The sequence below is a fragment of the Hippocampus zosterae genome, chromosome 11, assembly GCF_025434085.1.
Source record: "Hippocampus zosterae strain Florida chromosome 11, ASM2543408v3, whole genome shotgun sequence".
Classification (NCBI taxonomy): Eukaryota; Metazoa; Chordata; class Actinopteri; order Syngnathiformes; family Syngnathidae; genus Hippocampus; species Hippocampus zosterae.
In genome coordinates, this window is record NC_067461.1 from 21,040,185 (window position 1) to 21,065,637 (window position 25,453).

Consider the following 25,453-nt stretch of genomic DNA (forward strand, 5'->3'; position numbering starts at 1 on the left):
GGGGCTCAGAGTCGAGCCGCTTCTCCTCCACATCTAGAGGAGCCAGATGAGGTGGCTTGGGCATCTGATTCGGATGCCTCCTGAGCGCCTCCCCGGTGAGGTGTTCCGGTCATGTCCCACCGGGAGGAGACCCCGAGGAAGACCCAGGACACGCTGGAGAGACTATGTCACCCAGCTTGCCTGGGAACGACTCGGGATCCCCCGGGGAGAGCTGGAAGAAGTAGCTAGGGAGAGGGAAGTCTGGGTTTCCCTGCTAAAGCTGTTGCCCCCGCGACCCGGCCCCAGATAAGCGGTAGATGATGGATGGATGGATGGATGGATGGATGGTTTGACTCCTAGTGCAATCGTTTACATATTGGTCGAACTCAATTCAGAGGCAGTGTGTGTCCTGTTCAGACCTACAAATTTACACACACACACAAAAAAAAGCATAAAACATTCAGTTTTTCCTCCCTTACGCTTTATTTTGTTATTACCGATCACAGTGTTGCATTTTTGTTTTGATATTTGCAAGCAAGAAGAGCAACAAATTTAGCTTTACAATTCTGCACATCTTAATCAAATAAAAATGGCACGATGTACGAGCACATGGGCCGGCAGTATGAAATTAATAGGTGACCTACAGTAAGACAATACTCAAATTTGTTTTCACCTTTAGTTCCCATATTCTATTCTGCCCACGCAATTGTAAATCAAACAGTAACAAATTCAGCACATTGGGTTTGACCCGCCGCTCAATAGTTTCACCGTACTCCCATTCATTCATATAACGGTCACTGACATCATCATCCACATTTCTAAGCAATTTAGGCAAAAGGGAAAAACATCACAGGCAAGTTCAATGTATTGGAAACACGGGACAGACGAGGCTTTGCGTGACATCAAAGAGACATGAATTTGGGGACCATTTTGAAATAGTCCATGAACATTTTCCAGAGCACCCTTCTACTGTCTACAAAGTGCTTGGGAGGGAAAAAAGTGGTCTATAACAAATAAGGCTGTTGGTTCTGACATGGTGCGCTAGCAATGACAGCTCAAGATCGAGTTTGGTTTGTCTTGGTACAAGCGCGAATAAGACAACGAATAGAGAAAATGGAATGCAATATGTTCACATGGAAATAGCTTTGCTGCTTTGTTTTGTTGGTATTTTTCCGTGTTCCTTAGTTTTATACAACAAAATAAATCCTCTGAACCCTTTTTTTCATTTGACCCTGCATGGCTAGTCATAATCATCATAATCGGGCTCCATGTTTTCACCTTGATTGTAATTTCCCTGCGTGGAGTAGGACCTTGTCTTCATTGAACAGTTTGTGTCCATCAAAATAGCCTGAAAGACAATCAGAAAATGTGGATTCAATTGACAGTAGATGTATGATTGCATTGGACAAGTCACACAAATAAAACCGCAACGCCTGTTTGAAATCTTACAATTTTTTCCTCTTGTCCGGGTGGGTTCCTGAGAAAGAGGCAAAGGGGAGCATATAAAATGTCCACGATTCCAATAATGGTCATCAACCAGGGGAAGCCAATACTTTCGGCAATGGATCCTCCAATAGATGGACCTGTAATAGAAAAAGACGGGTGAGACAATTGTCACTTGGTTGAAAGCAGGGGTAAAAGAACTCTGGTTTCTCAATTGATCATGATCGTTTCAGGCCTCGACAGAGCTTGCTGATGAACTGGTCACTTGAATCAGGTATGCTGAAATACAGAGAGGTCTAAAACAGACAGGATATGGCTCTTGAGGAACCAGTGTTCCCTACCCCAGGTTTAAAGTAACATGGTAAACTGGATGACTTTCAGTGACTGTTTGTTACGAGATAGACTCAAGTAGTCCGTGAAGACTGGTCACTTATGGCAAACAAGTACAGGAAATGTCACATTCCTTCCCAAGTACTGTTGAAGTGCTCTTGAGTAAGGCACCAAAGCACCAACTGCTCCACAGCGCTACACTTCTTGTGTCAAAACCTGCTACGGTACTTTCTTTATGCTAATAGGCAAGCATGGGAAGAAAATCAATTTCATGGCTGTGGGATGCAGATCATCTGTCTGATTCACTGGCTACATGCTGCATTAGCTGAACATTCCCTCGGCGTTAGCTCAAATTCAAATTCGACTGAAGTGTTGTGCTTGGCCCAGTGTCAGTTGGACAATCCCAATAGTTAGATTCTCTAATGACATGTTGACACGCAAGATTATGCAGCCCTCTTGTGAACCTGTCCTCAGTGAAAAGAATTTCTCCTTTACGCATATCAAATACAGTGAAAATCCTCTACAACAAAACCTACATGGGCGAAAATATCCCCAAGTGTGAAAAAATCTTCATGCATCAACATCATTGCCACTTTCCTGCCTGATCCACTACAACAAAGTCTAATCCAACAGCAACCTTTAATACTTCGTTTGGAAACAGCAACCACCACACTGGTTTACACATGTGCAGTAGTCCAGGAAGTATTTGTTATTGTTAGTTTCAGACGCAGCTAGAACATTGCATTGCTAAAATGGCTACAAAACGGACCTTTGGATGTCAAGCAATAAAACAAGAAGAGCTCTGACGCTGGAATAGAGGGAAAAAGTGATCAAAATGAAAGACGGAGGAAGCAAAATAAAAGGACATTATCCAAGAAATTTATGTAAGTGAAAGTGATTGCTGATCGTAAATTTCGCAATTTCTTTCCCTTTTTTCTTTCTACACTGACTGTATGAAGTGTCAAATAAGTGCATGCTCATATTTATGAACTATTGGAATAAAAATAAAGAGTACACATACGTTTGTGTGTGTGTGTGTGTGTGCATGTGTGTTTACATCTGAGATCAAATTTGCTAAGTGAAAAACCCCCTGTTGTGAAAAATGTCTTGCTGCAAACGTGATTTTGTTGTAGAGGAGTTTCACTGTATCCATTTTTCTGTAGTGCCACAATATGTAAACAAAGCCCTCTGAGCTGTTTCAGTGTCATCATATTTGAAGTTTCAAAGCTTTGTTGGACCTCCTGCTTACCTAAAGCAAAACCCATGCAAAAAGCCACATCAGCAATGGCATACACACTTCCATAAACTGACACATGCCGCAGGTCCACCAAGTATCCCATGATCGGCATCATAGAAGAGTCCACCATGCCTGTAACAAATGGTGAACAGGTGACATATTCTGTGTGGTACATGAATCTGGGAGTATTATTATCTTTTTAAATCTTACATACTGACCTATGGCAAACCCAACCCCAAAGTTTGGGATAATGAGACCATAGATACTTCTTGCAAATGGAACCTACAATAAGCGGATAGTACACCAAGTCACAGAATACCAATATTAAGTGACTAACAATAACAATAATAATAATAATAAGAAATTTCATCTATGCTGCATGTCATACATAAAGCATATTTGACAATAAAGATGACCTTGAATAATAAAGAAGTTCCTAGTGACAGCTACTGCTGTATAGAACTCCACGATACTTACCCCTATTACACAGATGCCAACCATCACCATCCCAATAAGAGCACAAAGCCATCTGTTGGGAGTAGATAGACAATTCAGTAAATCAGGGAATTATTACGTTGTCTCTTTCGTCTTCATCACACATGGCAAATGCAGGCCATTTAATTAATGACTTTTTTGTTGTTGTTAAAAGCTTCCAGAAAATAAAATATCACTCAAGCTAGGAATGAATTATTCAGAAAAAAAAGATTCGGGGAACATGTATAAAAGTGATCGGAAGCAAATGGGTGCCTGAGGAGAATGCTGGTCACTTGACCACCTTTGAACCAGATGAAAATGTCATGTTACCCAAAAGGGCATCCCTACTCGTAAAACAGTATACGATGCTAAAATGGCTACATTTGAATAGAGTAGAACAAATCTCACAAAATTATGTCAGTCAAAACTCCCTCCTTGAAATTATGCAAGCCGTAAAGTGAGACATGACAATATTATGCAAGTTCTCAACAAATCTCAGAGTTCAGTTTAGGAAACCTCAGTCCAAGCCGATTAACTCCACTGACTTTTTGAGCAAAGCCATCACCACAGTAAACCAGAGATGACAAACGAGGAAATATGTAAAGACAAAGAAACAGACATAACATTTATTGTGATGTGTCGGGAAAGTAGTATTCTTGACTGTTTAGGACATTAACATACTGTATGGCTAGTTGACATTAACAAAAAAAGGATGAAACATGTCTCTGACTTAATGATCCTTATCAGTTCATTCTCTGCAAAAAAAATTGGCCTGCAACACCATTGAAGCATTTACTGCAAAGCTATTGTTCATAGTTCACAACAAAATAATCATACATCTGTAAACCTTTTCAAGACCTTCTTACTTCGTCTCCTCATTACTAAGGCATTGGGCTGGTAACAAAGGCCAAAACAGTTTTGCGGCATAGTGATCAACTAGTTAGCATGTTGGTCTCACAGTGCAGAGGTGCAGGGTTCCATTCCGGCTCCAATCTTCCTGTGTGGAGTTTGCATGTTCTCTCCGTGCCTGCGTCGGTTTTCTCCCATATTCCAAAAACATACAGTATGTAGCAGGTGAATGGAACACTCGAAATTGTCCCGAGGTGTGTGTGCCCTGCGATTGGCTGGCAACCGGTTCAGGGTGTCCTCGCTTGCTGCCCGAAGACAGCTAGGAAAGGCTCGAGCATGCCCGGGACCCTCGTGAGGACAAACGGATCAAAAAATGGATGGAAGGTTGTCTCCCACACATAAAATGCATACCTGATGTTCTTGTGACTCTTGTCACCGGTGAATCTTCTCCACAATGCAAGCACTTTAACATAAAATGTGGTGAGGTGGTAATCTTTTCAAATCAGGCCTCGGGACATTTTTTTCTGTGTTCCTCTGAGATTTGTTGAGAACTTCCTCAAAACTGTGCTCTTGCAGTCACAGATTCAACTTCCTCTGTTTCTTAGTACACTTGCCAAGAGCGCAACAACTTCCCAAGCTATGCTAAACATTTTTCAATATGATGAGGGCTCATGATCGTTTAGAAATGGGAGTTAAAAAACAAACAAACATGCAAATAAATGACGCAGTGAATCAAAACTGAAACAACAAAACATGAGAGCTGTCAGGAATACAGTGGATCAAGACAATCACTGCAGTCATGGTATTAGAAGACTAATACCATTATGTTGTGTAGTATACAACTGGGTATGGTCATGACCACAGCAGAGTGTGTACCCTTTGGACTGGGAAAAAAAACATGATTGCAGTTGATATTTTGTAAAGCAGGGCTTAAAGTTGTTGCTAGCGGAAAAACAGTTTCATTGGTATTGTTTGAAAGTCATTTCTAAATAAAGATGCGTCACAAACACTGAAAAGCAAGCTGAACTGCCATTCCAAGTGTGGACATATAGTCGACGAGACATTATGACGCTAGCATGCGTCAAGGCTTCAGTGAGGCCAGGCTCCCAAACATTAAAAACACTGGAATCTAATTTTGAAAAGCGGAAACAGATATCGCACCCACCCGAGGGAGCGAAGGAGAGACGGAGAATAGATAAGGCTGATTTCCCTCCTACCTCCCCATCTTGTGCGCAAGCGTTCCAAAGATGTAGGTTCCAATAAGGTAGGAGATGGATGCTGGTAAGAAAGCGACTCCTAGACAACACGCACACGCACGCACGCACACACACACACACACACACACACACACACACACACACACACACACACACACACACAAGAGACAAAAAACAGACTGTACAAAAGACTGAAGGTGTGGCAAGGCTTTGATAGATAAGCAGATTGTATCAGCGCTTCATCATCAAAGCCGCTGTACATCTTCCATTGTCTTCTACGTAATGAAGACCTGCGCTTTCCACCTTCCAGAAGATGACACCCTAATATCCTGTTTGTCATTTTATTTTTATCGGATCAAGACTTTCATATAGGGCAGACTCAAAGAATAAAACAATAAATGCACAACCAGAGGGAGAAATGCATTATATACAGTCATACCTCGGTTATCGATCATAATCCGTTCCAGAAGGCTGTTCGAAAACCGATTTCTTCGAAAATCGAAACCACGCTTTAAAAAAAAATATTATTGAACACGTCTGTTCATAGTGGAATGTTACAGGAGGAAGCGTCACTTCCTTGTCTACCCAAGGAAGGGTCCTCAGGCGAGAGGAGTCCAGTGACGCGTTCAAGTGCGCTCAGTTTGTTCGAGAACCGAAATTCATCATCCGAGGCATTAAAAAAAAAAAAAAAAAAAATCAAAATTTTTGGTCGAAAACCGATTTGGTCGAGAACAGAGACGTTCGAAAACCGAGGTTTGACTGTACTGTAGTTTTTGTATGTTGCAGATTATTCACCTTGGTCAGGGGTCGGCAACCCAAAATGTTGAAAGAGCCATATAAGACAAGAAAAACGCCAAAAATCAAATATGTCTGGTGCCGCAAAAAACTAAAAGCCTTCTATAAAACTTACAATGAAGGAAACGCTTGCTGTATGTTGGTAGGAGATTGGACTGTCTCAGAATTGTTTATGTTATTCATTCCTTTGTTGTGTGTTCACAAATGCCCCCATAGAGTTTATTTTGTGATTTCCTCGCTTGATTTTTGTTTTGGTGCATTATTTTCACTTTTCTTAGTGTCAGTGAAGTGATCATTAATTTCCGTTTTTCGGAGGCTGTCTTTGAACGCCTCTCGAGTCGAACGAGAAGAGACAAGGCACGGAGTCGGACGCAGACGTGTCTGTGTCGAGACTGTTAAAAGCATAAAGTGTAAGTTTTAAAAAAACAACACCACAGTTCTCTTTTTTCGGAGCTGCAACATGTATCTATATCTATTTGAGCTATATTAGCCTACTATCAAAATATTTTTCCATTTTCAAACATTTTTGATAAAGCTCCAGGGAGCCACTAAATGTCGCTAAAGAGCCACATACGCCTCTGGAGCCGCGTGTTGCCGACCCCCGACCTAGGTGATTCATATTTACTTCGAGTCGGTACAAGAATACTTACCGGTCGGTGTCCAAATCACAAGATAGTTTTTGCCAAAAGAACATGATTGATGCGTTTCAACTGTCGGAATTGCGTTTGAAAATATGAACATACTCTATAGCAGAGGTCTCCAAATACGGTTCTCGGAAGCCCCTATCCAGCCTGTTTTATATGTGTCCGCAGCTCCAACACACCTAATTCAAGTGAGCGATTGTTAACAGGCTTGCGCAAAGCTGGCTGATGAGTTGATCATTTGAGTCAGGCATGTTAGAGCTTGGGACACATGTTAAACGGGCTGGATTGGGGTTCCCGAGTACTGGACTTGGAGACCCTTGTAGTATGGTCAGCTTAAAAAGCTAGAGGTCAACAATTCATTTGTTTAAGATGAAAGTAGTAAAGCAATGATGTCCACTGTTGTCCACAGTGAAGATCAGTTATGGAGAAAAGCACATCTCTCCAAAACGATGAAAATACAAAAGGAAAAGTAGGTTGGCAAGATGCCTGCAGCAAATATTTGCAAATAAAATTTGAATATTCACTATAAAACCTTCTTCATAAGAAGAAACTCGTGACAAAACTTGTGAACGTTTTGGAGCCTAGAAGACCTAATAAAAAAAAATAATTAAAATCTGTGCAGTGAGGGGAAGAGCGCTGCATACAAGAGATGCCTCACGATATGACAGATTTGCAAGAAAAGGTGGGAAAATATCGTGAAGTCAAGAAGCTGACATGCTAATAAACATACCGGTAAATAAATAAACACAACTGAAAAGTGCCCCAACAAAGAATAGGTTTCATTTTAACATTAATCTTATTGAAATTGTATCTGTGTGGTCTAGACAGAAGATTTTACATCTCAGAAAATTATGATTGTGTGTACGTAAATATTTCGACTATCTTCTGCTCAGTGCACAAGGCCAAAATATCCATCCAGAATTCTTCTACACAGCTTGTCCTCAAAAGGGTTACAGGTGAGCAGGTGGATATTTTTCAAATAGCTGATTGTACTTTTGGCATGTCACGGAATACTATATTGGATGTTAAACTGCAACTGACCCAGATGAGCATTCAAAGTTGACACATTTGTGTGTGGTTGTGTTGTGTTAAAGTGCTGAAAAAAAGCCGGGTAAATACCTAGCTGCCATTTCCTGGAACACATGGTCTCCATCATCCAAATGGGCAGTGTTGGCTCGAGCATGGCAATGGCCATATTTCCAAAACAAATAGCACCTGTGAAGAAGGATGAGATATAAATGGATTGTTTTTCTTTCCGCATTCACGAAAATGACACAGCGAGCAATGCTGAGAGACCAAATACACATTTTTACATTAGTACTGTACTTGGAAAATATTTATTCACACATATTAGACATAAATGACATTCAATTTGCTTGTGTCTACTGTCCTGGTTTTATGTTCTTACCAGCTGCAATTATAATGTATGGATCCCTCAGAAGGGTCAACAGTGGTGTCCCCTTCTGACTCTGTTCAAAACAAAAGGTACAGTGTATATTTTTATTTTTTTACATGATATGCTTTTTAACCCTTTCAAGGACAGTGGTTTACTACAATGGACAGCTTATCATGTTTTAAGTTACAGCAGGGGTCGGGAACCTTTTTGACTAAGAGAGCCGTGAAAACAAAATATTTGGAAATGTATTTCAGTGAGAGCCATATATACGTATAAACTGTATTTTAAAAGTGAATTCAACAAAAGGGCGGTACAATAAGCCTCTGAAATTATTGTTTAAAATAGTTTTGTTATAATACTCACTATTAACGTGAAGTTTTTCCGTTCCTCACGATGGTTAAGCAAAGCTAGCAGAATTATAGTCAGCGTGCCAGGTCCGTACGCGGAGTTGTTGCCGGCTAGCTTGCAACCTGCTCAGTAGCTTGCACGCTTCCTTTCTGGAGTCTCCCGTAGGGTATTTTGATGCCAACATAGCATGGCGCGTGTCAAAGTGCCGTTTTACATTCGACCGTTTCATCAGTGGTATTTTGTCATTGCAAATTAGACACAGCGCAGAACCTGTTCTCTCCACAAAGGCGAATCCTTCGGTCCATTCATCCTGAAGTGTACCATACTCGTCATCTTTTTTTCTTTTCGCCCTCTTATTCGTCGAAGTATTAGCTTTGAGCTCATGACCGAGCAGGCTGATTCAAAAGGGGGCGTTTACCCGTTACCCAGTAACGACCGACGTAGGCCAGTATCATCAAATTACAGCCAATTGCAGCCCTGAACAGGACACGAGCAGTGAAAAGTCGATGGATGGATTAAACAAGTGAGAATATTTTGTTTTATCTGCGAGCCAGATGCAATCATCAAAAGAGCCATATATGGCTCGCGAGCCATAGGTTCCCAACCCCTGGGTTACAGGGTGTATTAAAGGGTTATGTTAAAACAAACCCCAAAAAATTATATGTTCGAAATGAACCCATTTTTCCATTTTTGGGGGGAAACGAATGAAAAGTTAATTTTGTGAGCCTTTATAAATTAGTGTTGAGAAGAATCTACTCACCTCTGGTTCGACCCTGGTGGGCTTTAATATAAAAAGCTGTAAAGCTATGAAGAAACATTTAAGGAGATCATATTAAAATTAAGGTTTATTATAATAAAGTTCTTGAGAGAAATTAATTATTGGTCTTTTCGTAAGATGCAGGATATTGGAACGATTGTGTACCTCCATCAAAGAGAGCCAGAAAAGCCAGAATGAGGAATGGAGCAGTCTTTCCAACAAATTCATACATGACACTACCAAATGGAGGTCCAACTGTGAAGGACAATCTTAAAATCAAAGTGCGTCTATTTCCAAGATGACCAAATCATGTAATGTACATTACAGGCACAAAAGTATCAGGACACACCCCTTACTCAATTCATTCAAAGAAAGCCTTAATCTCAACACTTTAGCATACTAAAAGATCCATCTATCCCTTTTCTGTTCCACTTCTTTAGGGTTGTAGGCATGCTGCCGGCTACCTTGCAGGACACTAATAGCATTGTGTTACAATTTGGTCATGAACAATTCGATGGTTCCAACATTTGGGCAACAGAGTGAGGAAAGATCATTTTCTCTTCTTTACAAATTCAATTTTGGTTGAATGGGCCAAAATTCACACACCAATAAAAGGGCAAAGGAGAAATGAGAAACTTGATATTTTATGATTTAGCTCTTGTTGGTGTAATAGCCAGGTGTCCTGATACTTATGTATACTGTCTTGATAGTGTAATGAGTTTCAAACAATTGCCTACCTAAAACTCCCATTGCCAGACCCCCAAGGGCAATCCCTATTGCATGTCCCCTTTCTTCGTCATCTGTGTACACACTTGCAAGCATTCCCATCCCTGAAAATATAGACATACAAATTTGACTGACATTTACAAATTATTTTCGACAATTTAGTCAGTATGAATGGTGGAAAGCGGCATGTTGTGTTCGACTCAAGCTTGATAACAATTTTGCTTTGAAGTGTCCATCCATCCATCCATCATCTACCGCTTATCCGGGGCCGGGTCGCGGGGGCAACAGCTTTAGCAGGGAAGCCCAGACTTCCCTCTCCCTAGCTACTTCTTCCAGCTCTCCCCGGGGGATTCCGAGGCGTTCCCAAGCCAGCTGGGTGACGTAGTCTCTCCAGCGTGTCCTGGGTCTTCCTCGGGGTCTCCTCCCGGTGGGACATGCCCGGAACACCTCACCAGGGAGGCGCTCAGGAGGCATCCGAATCAGATGCCCAAGCCACCTCATCTGGCTCCTCTCGATGTGGAGGAGAAGCGGCTCGACTCGGAGCCCCTCCCGGATGACCGAGCTCCTCACCTTATCTCTAAGGGAGAGCCCGGACACCCTGCGGAGAAAACTCATTTCGGCCGCTTGTATCCGGGATCTCGTTCTTTCGGTCACGACCCATAGCTCGTGGCCATAGATGAGGGTTGGGACGTAGATCGACCGGTAAATTGAGAGCTTCGCCCTTTGGCTCAGCTCCTTCTTTACCACGACAGACCGATACAACATCCGCATCACAGCAGACGCTGCACCGATCCGCCTGTCGATCTCTCGCTCCCTCCTGCCCTCACTCGTGAACAAGACCCCAAGATACTTAAACTCCTCCACTTGGGGTAATATCTCCTCCCCGACCTGGAGGGGGCAATCCACCCTTTTCCGACTGAGGACCATGGTTTCAGATTTGGAGGTGCTGATCTTCATCCCAACCGCTTCACACTCGGCTGCGAAACGCTCCAGTGAGAGTTGTAGAGCCCCGTTTGAAGGAGCCAACAGCACCACATCATCTGCAAAAAGCAGGGATGTAATACTGAGGCCCCCAAAACAGACTCCCTCAACGCTTCGGCTGCGCCTAGAAATTCTGTCCATAAAGGTTATGAACAGAATCGGCGACAAAGGGCAGCCTTGGCGGAGTCCTACCCCCACTGGAAACGGTTCCGACTTACTGCCGGCAATGCGAACCAAACTCTGACATCGGTGGTATAGTGACCGAACAGCCCGTATCAGGGGGTTCGGTACGCCATACCCACGAAGCACCCCCCACAGAACTCCCCGAGGGACACGGTCAAACGCCTTCTCCAAGTCCACAAAACACATGTAGACTGGTTGGGCGAATTCCCACATACCCTCAAGGACCCTGCTAAGGGTGTAGAGCTGGTCCACTGTTCCACGGCCGGGACGAAAACCACACTGCTCCTCCTCAATCTGAGGCTCGACTTCCTGGCGGACCCTCCTCTCCAGCACCCCTGAATAGACCTTACCAGGGAGGCTGAGGAGTGTGATCCCTCTGTAGTTGGAACACACCCTCCGGTCCCCCTTTTTAAAAAGAGGGACTACCACCCCGGTCTGCCAATCCAGAGGCACTCTCCCCGTTGACCACGCGATGTTGCAGAGGCGTGTCAACCAGGACAGCCCCACAACATCCAGAACCTTGAGGAACTCTGGGCGGATCTCATCCACCCCTGGGGCCTTGCCACCGAGGAGCTTTTTAACCACATCGGTGACTTCAACCACAGAGATAGGAGAGCCCACCTCAGACTCCCCAGGCTCTGCTTCCTCAAAGGAAGGCGTGTTGGTGGAGTTGAGGAGGTCTTCGAAGTACTCTGCCCACCGGTTCACAACGTCCCGAGTCGAAGTCAGCAGCGCCCCATCCCCACTGTACACAGTGTTAGTGGTGCACTGCTTCCCCCTCCTGAGACGTCGGATGGTGGACCAGAATTTCCTCGAAGCCGTCCGGAAGTCGGCTTCCATGGCCTCACCGAACTCTTCCCACGCTCGGGTTTTTGCCTCGGCGACCACCGAAGCCGCGGTCCGCTTGGCCAGTCGATACCCGTCAGCTGCCTCTGGGGTCCCACAGGCCATAAAGGCTCGATAGGACTCCTTCTTCAGCTTGACGGCATCCCTTACTGCTGGTGTCCACCAGCGAGTACGAGGATTGCCGCCACGACAGGCACCAACCACCTTACGGCCACAACTCAGATTGGCCGCCTCAACAATAGAGGCACGGAACATGGTCCACTCGGACTCAATGCCCCTCGTCTCCCCCGGAACATGGGAAAAGCTCTGTCGGAGGTGGGAGTTGAAACTCCTTCTGACAGGGGATTCCGCCAGACGCTCCCAACAAACCCTCACTATACGTTTGGGTCTGCCAGGACGGACCGGCATCTTCCCCCACCATCGGAGCCTACTCACCACCAGGTGGTGATCAGTTGACAGCTCCGCCCCTCTCTTCACCCGAGTGTCCAGAACATGCGGCCGCAAATCCGATGATACAACTACAAAGTCGATCATCGAACTGCGGCCTAGGGTGTCCTGGCGCCAAGTGCACATATGGACACCCTTATGTTTGAACAAGGTGTTCGTTATGGACAATCCGTGGCGAGCACAGAAGTCCAATAACAAAACACCACTCGGGTTTTGATCGGGGGGGCCGTTCCTCCCAATCACGCCCCTCCAGGTATCACTGTCATTGCCCACGTGAGCATTGAAGTCCCCCAGCAGAACAATGGAGTCCCCAGCAGGAGTACTCTCCAGCACACCCTCCAAGGACTCCAAAAAGGGTGGGTATGCTGAGCTGCTGTTTGGTGCATATGCACAAACAACAGTCAGGACCCGTCCACCCACCCGAAGGCGGAGGGAGGCAACCCTCTCGTCTACCGGTGTGAACCCCAATGTACAGGCACTGAGCCGGGGGGCAATGAGTATGCCCACACCTGCTCTGCGCCTCTCACCGTGAGCAACTCCAGAGTGGAAGAGAGTCCAACCCCTCTCGAGAGAACTGGTACCAGAACCCAGGCTGTGTGTGGAGGCAAGTCCGACTATATCCAGTCGGAAATTCTCTGCCTCACACACCAGCTCGGGCTCCTTCCCTGCCAGAGAGGTGACATTCCATGTCCCAAGAGCTAGCTTCTGCAGCCGAGGATCGGACCGCCAGGGTCCCCGCCTTTGGCTGCCGCCCAGCTCGCATTGCACCCGACCCCTTTGGCCCCTCTCATGGGTGGTGAGCCCATGGGAGCTTTGAAGTGTATTCTGTACTTATGGCGACCAATGATGGCACGTTAATAATAATAATAATACATTTTATTTATAAGCGCCTTTCAAGACACCCAAGGACACTTTACAATAACAAAAAACACAAAACAATACGGGTTGAGCAGCGGCAGCCAAAACGCGCCAGCGTTCACTCAACCCGAAGGTCAGAAAAAACCCACACTTGAACTACCCTAATTTTGAGGATAATTTGAGTGAGGCAAAAAAACTCCAGCATAAGCATATGACAGTTACTTCACCTGAATATTCACTGAGAAGTTTCTTAAAACACTGTTTGGGTAGGACAGAAAGGACAAGAAGTTGGTAGACATATAACCATGTCTTCAGTTGCTCTGTACAGATGTTTGGACCGGCTAATTGGTGTTGTTGTTAAATCCAGCTTCTTTCATCTTAGGAAGCTGGCTAAAGTAAAACCTCTCCTTTCTCATGAGCACTTTGAAACAGTAATTCATGCCTTCATCACATGAACTCACTGGATTAGTGTAATGCACTTTAGTTTGGAGTCAGCCAATCCTCCATTAAGCATCTCCAGTTAGTCCATAATGCTGCTGCTCACCTCTTGACTGGTACTCGTAAGAGGGAGCACATCACTCCTACTCTGGCATCCCTTAACTGGCTCCCTATACATTTTAAAGTTCTTTTTCAGATCCTATTATTTGTTTTTAAATCTTTAAATGGCCTCGCTCCACCTCACCTCTCTGAACTCCTCCGCCTCTACACACCTGCCCGGCGCCTCAGGTCTGCGGACCAGACATTATTTAGAAGTACCAAGAACTAAACGGAGGCTCAGAGGGGATCAAGCCTGTTCCGCAGCTGGTCCCTCTCTCTGGAATGACCTCCCACTGAACATTCGGCAAGCCCCCTCGCTGCCCATCTTTAAAACCCGCCTCAAAACTCATTTGCATTCTTTGGCATTTGACTTAGCATGACTCAGATTTGATCTTAGTTTTACTGTTTGGTGCTTTCTACCATCTTTGTTCCTGATTTATTGCTTTACTGTTGTATATACCCGTATGTTAGTTGCTCCATGTACAGAACTTTGTATGCAGCGATGGCTGTTTGAAAGTGCTCTATAAATACAGTTGAGTTGAGATGTGTCCTTGAAGCTAACCTTGCTGAACTGCTTACTGGAGACTTTGGGGTGACGCCCTGGGCATAAGAATAGGCCAGTTGATACAAGCTAGAGTTGCTTCAGACAGAAACGAAAGTCCCGATGTCGCAGAACAGTTTCGGTACCACCCTTCCGATGATATAAATATGTTGTCAGTCCTTTGTGTCTTTGCACTTATGATCTGCTGCTATTGTCTGTAACTCATTGGTGCCCGGCATATTCTGTAAATAAAAGCTTTGAAGAAAGTGTTCATCATCTCCAGCCTGTATTCGGATAACCAACATTCTCACTGCCTGAAATTAAACGAACACATGGAGGAAAAAAAAGGCCACTTCCTCCAATAGAATCAAAGGCGGACCACTTTGTACAAGATATGGCTGGCTACAAGATATGGTTCATTGCCCAAGAAAGGGCCACTACCCAATATTGGTTATTTCATTCAAAGTATTTTAAATAAATGAATAGATGACTGGATATAAGAGCCATATGGCGAGATTGAGTTCTTACCTGCAACAGATGAGCAGGAGGAGCCCACACCTTGAAGTGATCTGGCCAGAAACAGCAAAGCGTAGCTCGATGAGAAGGCGAACACTTCACGACAATAAGAATAAAATAAATATGGGCAAGGACATGTCAGGCATGAAGCAGGCACTTTATTTTCTTTTAAAATTGTGTGTGTGGGTGTGTGTATGTATATATTATATATAGCGTATGTAGTGCAACTTACTAATTGTAGAGATGAACATGATACAGAAGCCAATGAATATGGGAAGCTGGTATCCAATCCTAGTGGCAGAACAAAAGACAAACACTTCAAAAGGTGGGCAGGGAGGGGAAGAAGATATACAGGATGAAAGTGGAGGACCAGTTACAGGCAGCAATGTCACTGGTGTCTGCGGGGCCTGAAAACCATCTCAGGCCATGACAGCCCAAAGACATTGACTGAGAAGGACAAGGACTGGGCAGATGGACTGAACCGTTTTTTCAACCGTTTCGACCAGTCGTCTGTCCCTTCCCCCAACCACCAACTGCAACCACTCTAACTGATGACTTCTTCTCCTCCCCCTCCTCTTTCGACCAGCTCTCATCAACCCAGTCTGTCATCTGGTTCCTGCCTGTCCGTCACAACAGAGCAGGTGAGGAACCAACTGAGGAAGATGAATTTGAGGAAGGCAACAGGTCCGGACAAGATCACTACCCGGCTCCTCTGGACCTGCTCTGACCAGCTGTGTGACATTGTCCAGCGCATGTTCAACCTGAGCCTGAAGCTTGGCAGAGCTCCACAGCTGTGGAAAACTTTGTGCCTGGTCCCAGTGCCCAAGATCCCCCCACCCTAAGGAGCTGAACAGCTACAGACCGGTGGCGCTGACGTCTCACCTGATTAAGACGCTGGAGAGACTCGTCTTCGGCCACCTTCGACCGCTGGTGAGCTGCAGTTTGCCTATCAGCCTGGCATCGGCGTGGAAGACGCCATTATCTACCTCCGCCACTCAGTGCTGTCACACTTGGAGAAGGCTGGGAGCACTGTGAGAATCATGTTCTTTGATTTCTCCAGTGCCTTCAACACCATCCAGCCCAACTTACTGGGAGGCAAACTGCAGAACGCCGGTGTGGACCACCATCTCACAGCATGGATCGGCCACAGTATGTGAGGTTGCAGAGCTGTGAGTCGGACAGGCTTCTCTGCAGCACTGGAGCGCCGCAGGGGACTGTTCTGGCTCCATTCCTGTTCATCCTCTACACCTCGGACTTCAGACACGCCACTCCAAACTGCCACCTTCAGAAGTTCTCCAATGATTCTGCGATTGTTGGCCTCATTACAGACGGGGACGATCGGGAGTACAGGGGACTGACGAAAGACTTTGTGGACTGGTGCCAGCAGAATCTCCTCCAGATCAACCCTAGGAAAACTAAGGAGTTGGTTGTGAATTTCTGCATGAAACAGTCCTCACCAGCACCGATGAACATCCAGGGTATGGACATAGAGAGGGTGACCTCCTACAAGTACCTAGGTGTTCTTCTGAACAACAAACTGGACTGGTCTACAAACACGGACACCCTGATTAGTAAAGGACAGAGCTTCCTATAGAGGAAGCTGAGGTCTTTTGGGGTTCAGGGGTCGCTCCTTAAGACTTTCTATAACTCGGTGGTGGCCTCGGCCATCCATTATGGCATTGTCTGCTGGTCAGGCAGCATCTCAGCCCTGGACAGAAAGAGACTGGAGCGACTGGTCAGGAAGGCCAGTTCTGTCCTGGGCTGCTCCCTTGACACTCTGGAGGAGGTGGACAACAGAAGGATGCTAACTAAGCTAAAAGCTATGATGGCCAGTCCCTCCCACCCTCTCCAGCCCGCCCTGACAGCACTAGGTAGCTCCTTCCGCGCTGTAAGGAGGAGAGATACCGACGCTTGTTCCTACCGACTGCTGTCAGGCTGCTGAATAAAAATAACAACAATAATAATTAAATGATGTGATGTGTGTGATGTGAAAAACAATTGTAAATAGCACTGCGATTCATGCATTCTGTATTTATATTGCACTTAATTGAACGGTGTTTGTTTGTTTTTTCTTCTTTCTACCCACATTCTTGCTGCTGGAGGTTGTAAATTTCCCCAGTGTGGGACAAATAAAGGATATCTCATCTTATCTTATTGTTGTCACATTACAATTACTATTGCCAATAATGACAAAAACGGGGCATAATAATATTTTTTTACATGATAGTGTAATTTGAAAGCAAAGCTTTTATATTCATATTATGTGGACTATTTGCCTGACTTACCTTGTGTTGTCCTTTGTCAGGAGAGAAGGTGACTACGCACAGGTAATAGTGCTGCTGTTCTCATTTACACGCTACCGAGAGTGCAGCTGAGACACTAAATACTACCTTGGAGGTGCACGCCAATAATGTTAGCGCACCGAGACAGACACAATATGACGTGAATATTTCTATGAAAAATGATTATGGAGTTGTAAGAGCCACAGATGCTTGTGGTCTCACAAAATGCGCTGACATTACTGCCTCAGCATTTATTGCTCGTATTCGTGAAAATCTGAATTTTATTCTCATAACGTTGATTTATTACTCCTACATTCATGTCATTTGTCCCACTCATTGTGTAGCTGTCCATGTGTGAAAACGAGCAAGTGCTTTCTTTAACCGCACGTACTGTATGTAAAATGCACATAATCAGGACTTCCCCTCTGTTTGACTGTGAAGGAGCAAATTTGTAGCTTACATGGTATAAATCATCTTAAGCAACACAAACCTTTCCCGGACAGTGGACAGCTTATCATTATTGGTGTATGAACGGTTTAAACATTTTCATGTCCCCTTCTACAATAACAATAGTGTTTCCTTGTAAGGCGGGGATTACGTTCGAAAAACAACCCGTGACAAGTGAAATCCACCATGAAGGAGACTTTTATTTTTATTTTTATTTATTTTTGAATGATACATGTTTTTACTCCAACACACCTTATAGTGTGCAAAATAGGTGTAGTTAAAATGATATTTTTTGGTTAAGGAAGGACTCCATGTGCAAGAACTAACCCAGGAAAAACGTTGATTTGTTGCCAACGAATTTGGTCCAAAGGAGGGCACACAAGTACTTTGCATAAATACACGTGTACGTTTCAAGTAAGAGAGATATTCTGTTTACGGTGAATTCGCCATCATAGTAATCAGACTTCCAATTGCAATGACCTGTACTGGAGGCCTGAATGCAACAAGGCCAGTAAAAAAATAAAAATAAAATAGTGTCTTTGAGTGCTGCGAGATCAAAGCCACACGCATTGAATGCTAAATCCAAAGAAAGCAAAAACCGCACCTGTTGGTGAGTGGCCCTATGAAAGGGTTGGTCAGCAGCTGTACGGTGGCTTTGGAGGCAAACAACAAGCCCACTTTTACATTCTCGTTGATCAGCTTGCTGGTCGAGCGGGGGCAGTCGGTGGAGTTCTGCGGTAGCCCGCCATCCGGCATGATAGCGGTGGACGTCGGCGGGACCGCGCGAGTTGACACGGCCGTGGCGTTGGAACCCGACGACCTCACCGTGTTATCGTATAAGGACACAATTGTATCAAAGGCTCCCGGAGTTGTCTGCTCCTGTGGTAAGGTGTCGTTCAACACCCCGTCTGTTGATTCATCCAGGCTGTACAGATAGCTGGGGATGATGGGCACTGTTGGGCATAAAGGGGCATCACATGACTGATGAGATCAAATCTGACATGATCACTGGATGATGCATTCGGCAGGGGGCGATTTTGGATGGCGTTACTATCGAAATGCAGCAACAGAAAAGCTGCTCTGTTTGCTCGGGCCATGAAGCCAAACCTTACACAAGCATAATAGATAGTTACATTATACAGGCTATGTGGATTTAACCTCATTTGCATTATCAAAGGCTGTCCAGCCAGATACAAATATATTGTCAAGAATTGCAAAACAGTAGATTACTGGCAGCAGTAATGTGCAGTAAATATACTCTAATTTGAACAGTATAATACTGTATTTTTATTGACTGTATCTATGACTAATTTAACGATAAGTGTTGCTAAAATATTACGGTCTTTTGGGTTACAGCACATGATAAAATAACAATAGGTTATGGTAATTTGTCAGTATATGATCATATACTTTACATGTATACATGTTTCTGCTGATTGCTGTCAGGCTATTGAATAGACTCACCCATTTTTAATTTGCTTAGGTTTATATTTTACAATTTATATTTGCTGATAGATTTTTTGTTCTTCTACTTCTCCTTTCCATAATTTTGCTGCTGTAAATTAGGAAATTCTCCATTGTGAGACAAATAAAGGTTTTTCTGATCTTATCTGTCTTATCTTATTTCTTCAGCGAGTAATAAAATTTCCTTTTTTTGCATGAACGAGTAAAAAAAAAAAAAAAAGAATGATCTTTATGGTCATCAATGCAGTGCATGCATGTACATGAAATATGGCCTCCACATTTCACCCATCAGGCTTGTGAACAAGCACACTGGGGCAAGGGGTCATTTAAGGTCCCAGAGAGCAGTTAAGAGTATCTGTGTCTTGCTCAAGTAAAGCAGAGCCATGAGTCGGCCGGATGTTGGTGGCGAATGGTCCATTGGAGCAAAACAAATTCAAGCACTGACCCACTAACGCTTACTAAATTTCTTTGAATCTTCCAGATTAATGTTAATACTATACCGCTTGGAAAAACACTTAAAAATGTTCTTTTTTTTTCTGATAGTTGGCCATTAGTGTAATACGAGTGTGGCTAAAACTAGTAGAGACAGATCCTTTGTGTGTTTTTACAAACTAGAAAGATTTGATAGGGACTGAAAGGCATATCATTCTGGACCCGGCCAATATTTTAATCCTGACAACCATTTCATTTGTAAAGGTCTTTAAATTAATTAACAGTAAGGCTCGACTAGGATTTTCCTTATAACTTGTGACTTCTCGCGTTTCAACAAAAACTCACACTTTTCGACTGTCTGTGCTCAAGTGAAGAAAATCGCGAGTGGCACAGAGTGGACACGGGACAGTCGACAGAGCACCAACATGCTGCTTATAAGGACCATGAATATGAACTCTTCCACCATCTGCTAAAAGCCAACAGCACAGAGCACTCACTTGTCCATGTTGAACTTAATAATCAAGAAACACATTCATAAGGCAACTGATTACATGATAATTTTATGTAAGCCAACAGCACAGAGCACTCACTTGTCCATGTTGAACTTAATCATCAAGAGACACATTCACAAGACAAGCGAGTACATCATATTTTGTTATTGCCAATCATTCCTGACCTCTCGCGTTTTGTAAAAATCAGACCTTTGGGTAATAAGTTTGAGAGCGCCTGGAAAATATACATTCCATAATATCCTGAATTATGAATACCAATAAAACAAACAATCAATTTTTAAAAAGGCAGAAAAAAAGAGCAACATGTCAGTGGTACAATATAAAACTACGAACAAGAATAGAATCATTTGAAAAAACAAACAAAAAAAAAACCACAGGCCACTGTGGATTACGGGATGAAACTGGTTTACTTTAACTCCAGTTTAATTTATTTAACTGTTAATACAAAAATGATATTCATGCTGTCACTTCCTGTTTTTGTACATTGATTAATTTAACTGTTAATTTACCTGCATGGGATGATTGGACAGTTTTTTTACAATTATAATTATTATCAATATACTTCTGTAGATTCACTGTAAAATAACAGCAGTTCGTTCATGTCCATCCTGCCTATATTACACCCAGAATGCGAGCAATTCTCCCCTCAATCGGTAAACAAAACACATACACACACAATTGTGGAGAACTCACTAACTCATAACAAGATCACGTTTTGACAGAATGCGAATTGACACGAGGAGGCACATCCATCCATCCATTTTCTGATACGCTTTATCCTCAGGAGGGTCGCCGGGCGTGCTGGAGCCTATCCCAGCCGTCTTCAAGCTGTAGGCAAGGACACCCTGAACCGGTCGCCAGCCCATCGCAGGGCACACACAGACGAACGACCATCCGCGCTCACACTCACACAGAGGGACAATTTAGAGTGTGAGGAGACACGTAAAGATGGAAAAATGAAGAGAGCACCCTTCTGCCTTCTGTTCATTTTAAATGCATCATTCAACTAAAGGTACATTGTTTGGGCCGATATATTCACAACAACAAAAACAACTCTCAAGCGTTGAATTGAACGGCTGGTTCAAGACATTTTCCAAAGGTTTTTTGATTACAACCAAACTGCTTCACAAGTTCTTACATAAATGGCAATGGCGGTGTTTTGGGGCATTCTGTGTTCTCTTTTGTGTTAGTTAGCCACTTGATATTTGAAGAAATTTAAAATTTTCCCGGCTGTACATAGGTTTGGAACTTGTCAGTCTAGTGACAAGGAACAAAAAAAATACATCTAACAAATCAACTGTATAGGTTTCACCAAAAGAGATGGCGTCATAAAATTAGCACTTGAACGTGATTGCAACAAGCAACATGATGGTTAAGAAGGGAAACAGAAGCAGGGGGTAGCTTACAGTTAATGTGACAAAATATGGGGGGGTGGGGGGGGAAGCGGACTTGGCTGTTGTATCTGTAAGGTAAATCTCAGTAATTTAATTCCATAACTGACATTTCCAGCATATTCAAGAAGCGCCGGAGTTTCACAGCGTATCTCGTATGTCTTGCCTTGGTGCTTTTATTGACGGGAAACGAGGGCGAGACAAATGAGAAATGACATGCAACAAGAAAGACTCAAACCAGGGATGTTCAGTTCAGCACCGTCAGTTCCCCGAGGCCACGACAGTGCCAGGAAAAGCAACTTTATTTAGAGTAAGAGGGAAGGGGAGGTAGCCAATCACTGCACGAGACAAAAACAGACACGACAGCCAACAGCTGCCCATAAAGGAAAACAAAAAGTTAGAACGTATGCATGCATTTGGAGTAAGATGTCTCAGTGTGACATAAAGGCTCCTATAGAAAAAAAAACTCTTCGACGAGAAGGTAGTTTCTTGTTAGAATTGTGATCCAATCCAACATCCATTGCTGACACTGACCCCTGAAAAAAACCCAAATGGATAACCAATCACAGCAAACACTTCCGCCTTTTGAGGGACAGCGGTTACTACAGTGGACAGCTGACCAGGTTACAGGTTATCATTATTTGCGCATGAAACGGTTAATATCCATCCATCCATTTTCCGATCTGCTTTTTTATCCTCACAAGCGTCGTGGGGGGTGCTGGATATAATATATATAATATATATAATATATATAATATCCCTGCCGTCTTCGGGCCAATCGCCAGGGCACACACACACGTAGACGAACAACCATCCCGTGCTCACAATCACACCTAGGGACGATTTAGAGTGTTCCAATAACCTGCCATGCATGTTTTTGGAATGTGGGAGGAAAACGGAGTACCCGGAGAAACCCACGCAGGCCCGGGGAGAACATGCAAACTCCATACAGGAAGGCCGGCGCCGGGATCGGACCCACGACCTCTGCACAGTGAGGTCGACGCCCTAACATCTGAATTACCAGGCCACCGGGTTAATATCCATAATATAAAAGAAGATGATGATAACATCCTTTTGCTGTCACAAATACATTTCACACACATCTGACCAGTCATTAATGTCATGCCTGGGTGACAAATTGGAGCAGAGGTTGTCTTGTCTGCAGGGTGAGTGTCTATGGAAGCTGAGGGAATCGAACCTTCAGCTGCTGGCCGCATTCTTAACCAACAGATACCCCAATCATTTTTCATGATGATTTTTATCCATAAATAGCGCATGTCCGTATCAGACTCCCAGCTGCCTCGGGGAGCGAGGTGGGATGGACCCCAAACTGATCTCCACTGTGTCACAGTCTCGCAAGACAAACAAGCATTCACCCTCACACCTCTGAACAGTGTCCGAGTCTAACATTCTGGTTTTCGAAGTGTGGCATGAAGCTGCAGCAGCCAAAGAAATCTCACGCTCCCTGGGGAGAACATGCAAACAGCTCACAAAGGACTGCGCTGAAATTCAAACTCGGGACCTCGAGTGTAAAGCACAATTACAAATGACTATTCCACTGTGCTACAAACGATGCTTTTAAATGCAATTGGCTGACCATTTTATCATAGCTGCTATTTAAGACATAGAAATCTGTCTCGATTATGGAAGAGATTATCATAAACAATTTTCCCTCAATAAAAATGAGTTATCTATGAGCATTAATAGCAAACAAAGCTAAAGAAAATCGACATATAAAGACAAGTGAGTGAACATATATCCTCCAAGACTCCCTCAATAAGGAGCACACCTCAAGAACATTTTTGTTGTCATTTGCTGTCGATTGTCAATTGTTATATTCCGTACATGTATTTTTAACTGAAAAAGTAGCCTTTAGACATGAAGAGGATTTATTTCAGTCATTTCTGTTTGTCAAGCGACTCACATTGATCAATTTCCACACACATAAAATATCTAAATAGCCATTAAAATGCATCTTCACATACTGCATATCAAATCATGTGTTCAAGGCTCAGCAAGCATCATATATTTAGATGCATCCACTCCACACACGCAAAGGCACAAACAAGGATAAAACTGTCAATTAAAAAATTGTTTCGTTATCCTTGCAAAGAAACAGCACACATTTCCTTAGAGGTCATAATATACGTTCATGTCAACTATTATTTTGTTTGTAGAAAATATTGGAGAAAATGACCACTGCTTTGAAATTGGATTATTTTCAAAATATTTTTTAGATGAGCAAAATGTCCTTTTTGGGGACCTTTACACTTGTAGTTGACTTAATTAGGCATGATAATGCCATTTCGTATTGTAACGAACCATGTCATTTGAACGCATCGATGCTTGTTAAGCCCGTGGGGGTGTTGAGCCACCTGTTGCGCCCAATAATAAAAAGAATAATACTGTGGGGAAAAACAAACAAACCAATAAAGTAAGAGGCGTGTGAGAAACGTATGCACCTACCTACTACGGTCAGCAGCATGTTATCCAACAACAGAGCCACAAAAACAATGAAGAGAATAAGTTTCCTCGACTGCCTTTCCTCTCTGAGCCAGGTGAGTAAATTAAATTGGCGGAACGCGTCCAGTCTCCCCATTGTGTTAATTCCGTAAAAATAGCGGGGCGAATGGGTGACAAGTGGTCCTGCGCAGAGAGGCAAGTGTTAAAAGCCATAAAACACTCTAGCGGGGCGCACTGGCAAAGAGTGGAGGGTCACATCTTACCTCGGATACACAGAGGTCAGCGGCAGCCACAGAAGGAGCGCGTAGCGGTCGATGAGCTTTGTCTTTCTACTAGCTGCTGACGTCACACAGACTGCTACGCGAAGGCTCCGATTCGGCACGACAAGACACAGACAGACTGACAGACCCCCAAAGTAATCATGAAACTGTTGGGATCTGTGGCGACCGGGGACTGCTCATTAATCAAAGAGAGTAATGAGACTTGTGGCGATGCGCTTGGAAATTCTTATTTTGTATCCGCCTTTTTTGTAATGGTGAATTCTCTATTGCGTTTTCCATGGGAACTTAACAGGATAAATACATGTATTGGGCTGAGAACCGTATTATTTCCTTGATTTTCTCTATCAAACGTTTATTAAAAGCTAGATCTTCCTAGGGCAGTGGTTTTTAACCTTGTTAGAGTTACCGAACCCAACCAGTTCATATGTACGTTCATTCTTGAAAATTTAAAAAATACATTTTTTTACAAATTTAAGACATGATAAAACATATATTAAAAATAGAAAAAAAGAGTAAATAAAACTCCTTGGCCTAAGTATATATATTTTTTAAATGGTATGACTACTACACGAGTCATACGGTGAACTGAGGGAACTAAATTTACCGCAGCACTGATTGGAAAAGCAATCTAATGTGATCATCTGCAGCCAGTGAGGGCCAAGCGGGCGTGTCATCACTAATTGACATGTTGAGTCGGATGTGTCTTCACCTCCACGGGAGAGGCCCCGTCGAACCCCTGAGACCTATTCACCGAACCCTTAGGGTTCGATCGAAACCAAGTTAAGAACCACCGTCCTCGGATAACGCCCACAAATGTATCTAGACGTCGCGGCCAAGTTACACCAATCGTCCGTTTCAAATGACTTGATCTGAAGTGAACTTTTCGTAGTCGTCGCTAGATGGCACCGGTAAATAAATGTGAACAGTCAAAAAGATTTTGGGGGACTCCAAATCACTACTTTTATTTACCGTAAGGAACTTCAGGATCTTAGCCACTTCAAAATGGATGAATCTGGAACCAAACATCCATTTTCGGGTTTGTGGGACGTATACTCACGACTTTGTTTAAAATGGGCA

The 25,453-nt window shown here is 43.7% G+C and overlaps 1 protein-coding gene across 1 annotated transcript; it reads right to left on the minus strand.

Moving 5' to 3' along the window:
- Positions 1 to 443: 443 nt before the first annotated feature.
- Positions 444 to 24,725, minus strand: slc18a2 (solute carrier family 18 member 2). Its single transcript, XM_052081097.1, has 16 exons — positions 24,359 to 24,725; positions 24,099 to 24,278; positions 18,438 to 18,786; positions 15,337 to 15,395; positions 15,117 to 15,200; positions 10,207 to 10,299; positions 9,635 to 9,724; positions 9,473 to 9,516; positions 8,377 to 8,437; positions 8,088 to 8,183; positions 5,530 to 5,608; positions 3,467 to 3,518; positions 3,208 to 3,271; positions 3,002 to 3,121; positions 1,429 to 1,562; positions 444 to 1,327 (listed from the first exon to the last, which is right to left on the minus strand). Exons 2-16 carry the CDS (start codon positions 24,229 to 24,231, stop codon positions 1,220 to 1,222), a joined length of 1,566 nt encoding a protein of 521 aa, XP_051937057.1. The 5' UTR covers positions 24,232 to 24,278; positions 24,359 to 24,725; the 3' UTR covers positions 444 to 1,219.
- Between the last annotated feature and the right edge of the window lie 728 nt (positions 24,726 to 25,453).

Excerpts from the sequence above, each read along its gene's own strand:
- slc18a2 (XM_052081097.1), bottom strand. The coding sequence starts at position 24,231 with ATGGGGAGACTGGACGCGTTCCGCCAATTTAATTTACTCACCTGGCTC. Across the intron at positions 9,517-9,634 it reads TCTGGCTCTCTTTGATGGAG|CTTTACAGCTTTTTATATTA; the intron begins GTACACAATCGT and ends GTTTCTTCATAG. Across the intron at positions 8,184-8,376 it reads ATACATTATAATTGCAGCTG|GTGCTATTTGTTTTGGAAAT; the intron begins GTAAGAACATAA and ends CCTTCTTCACAG.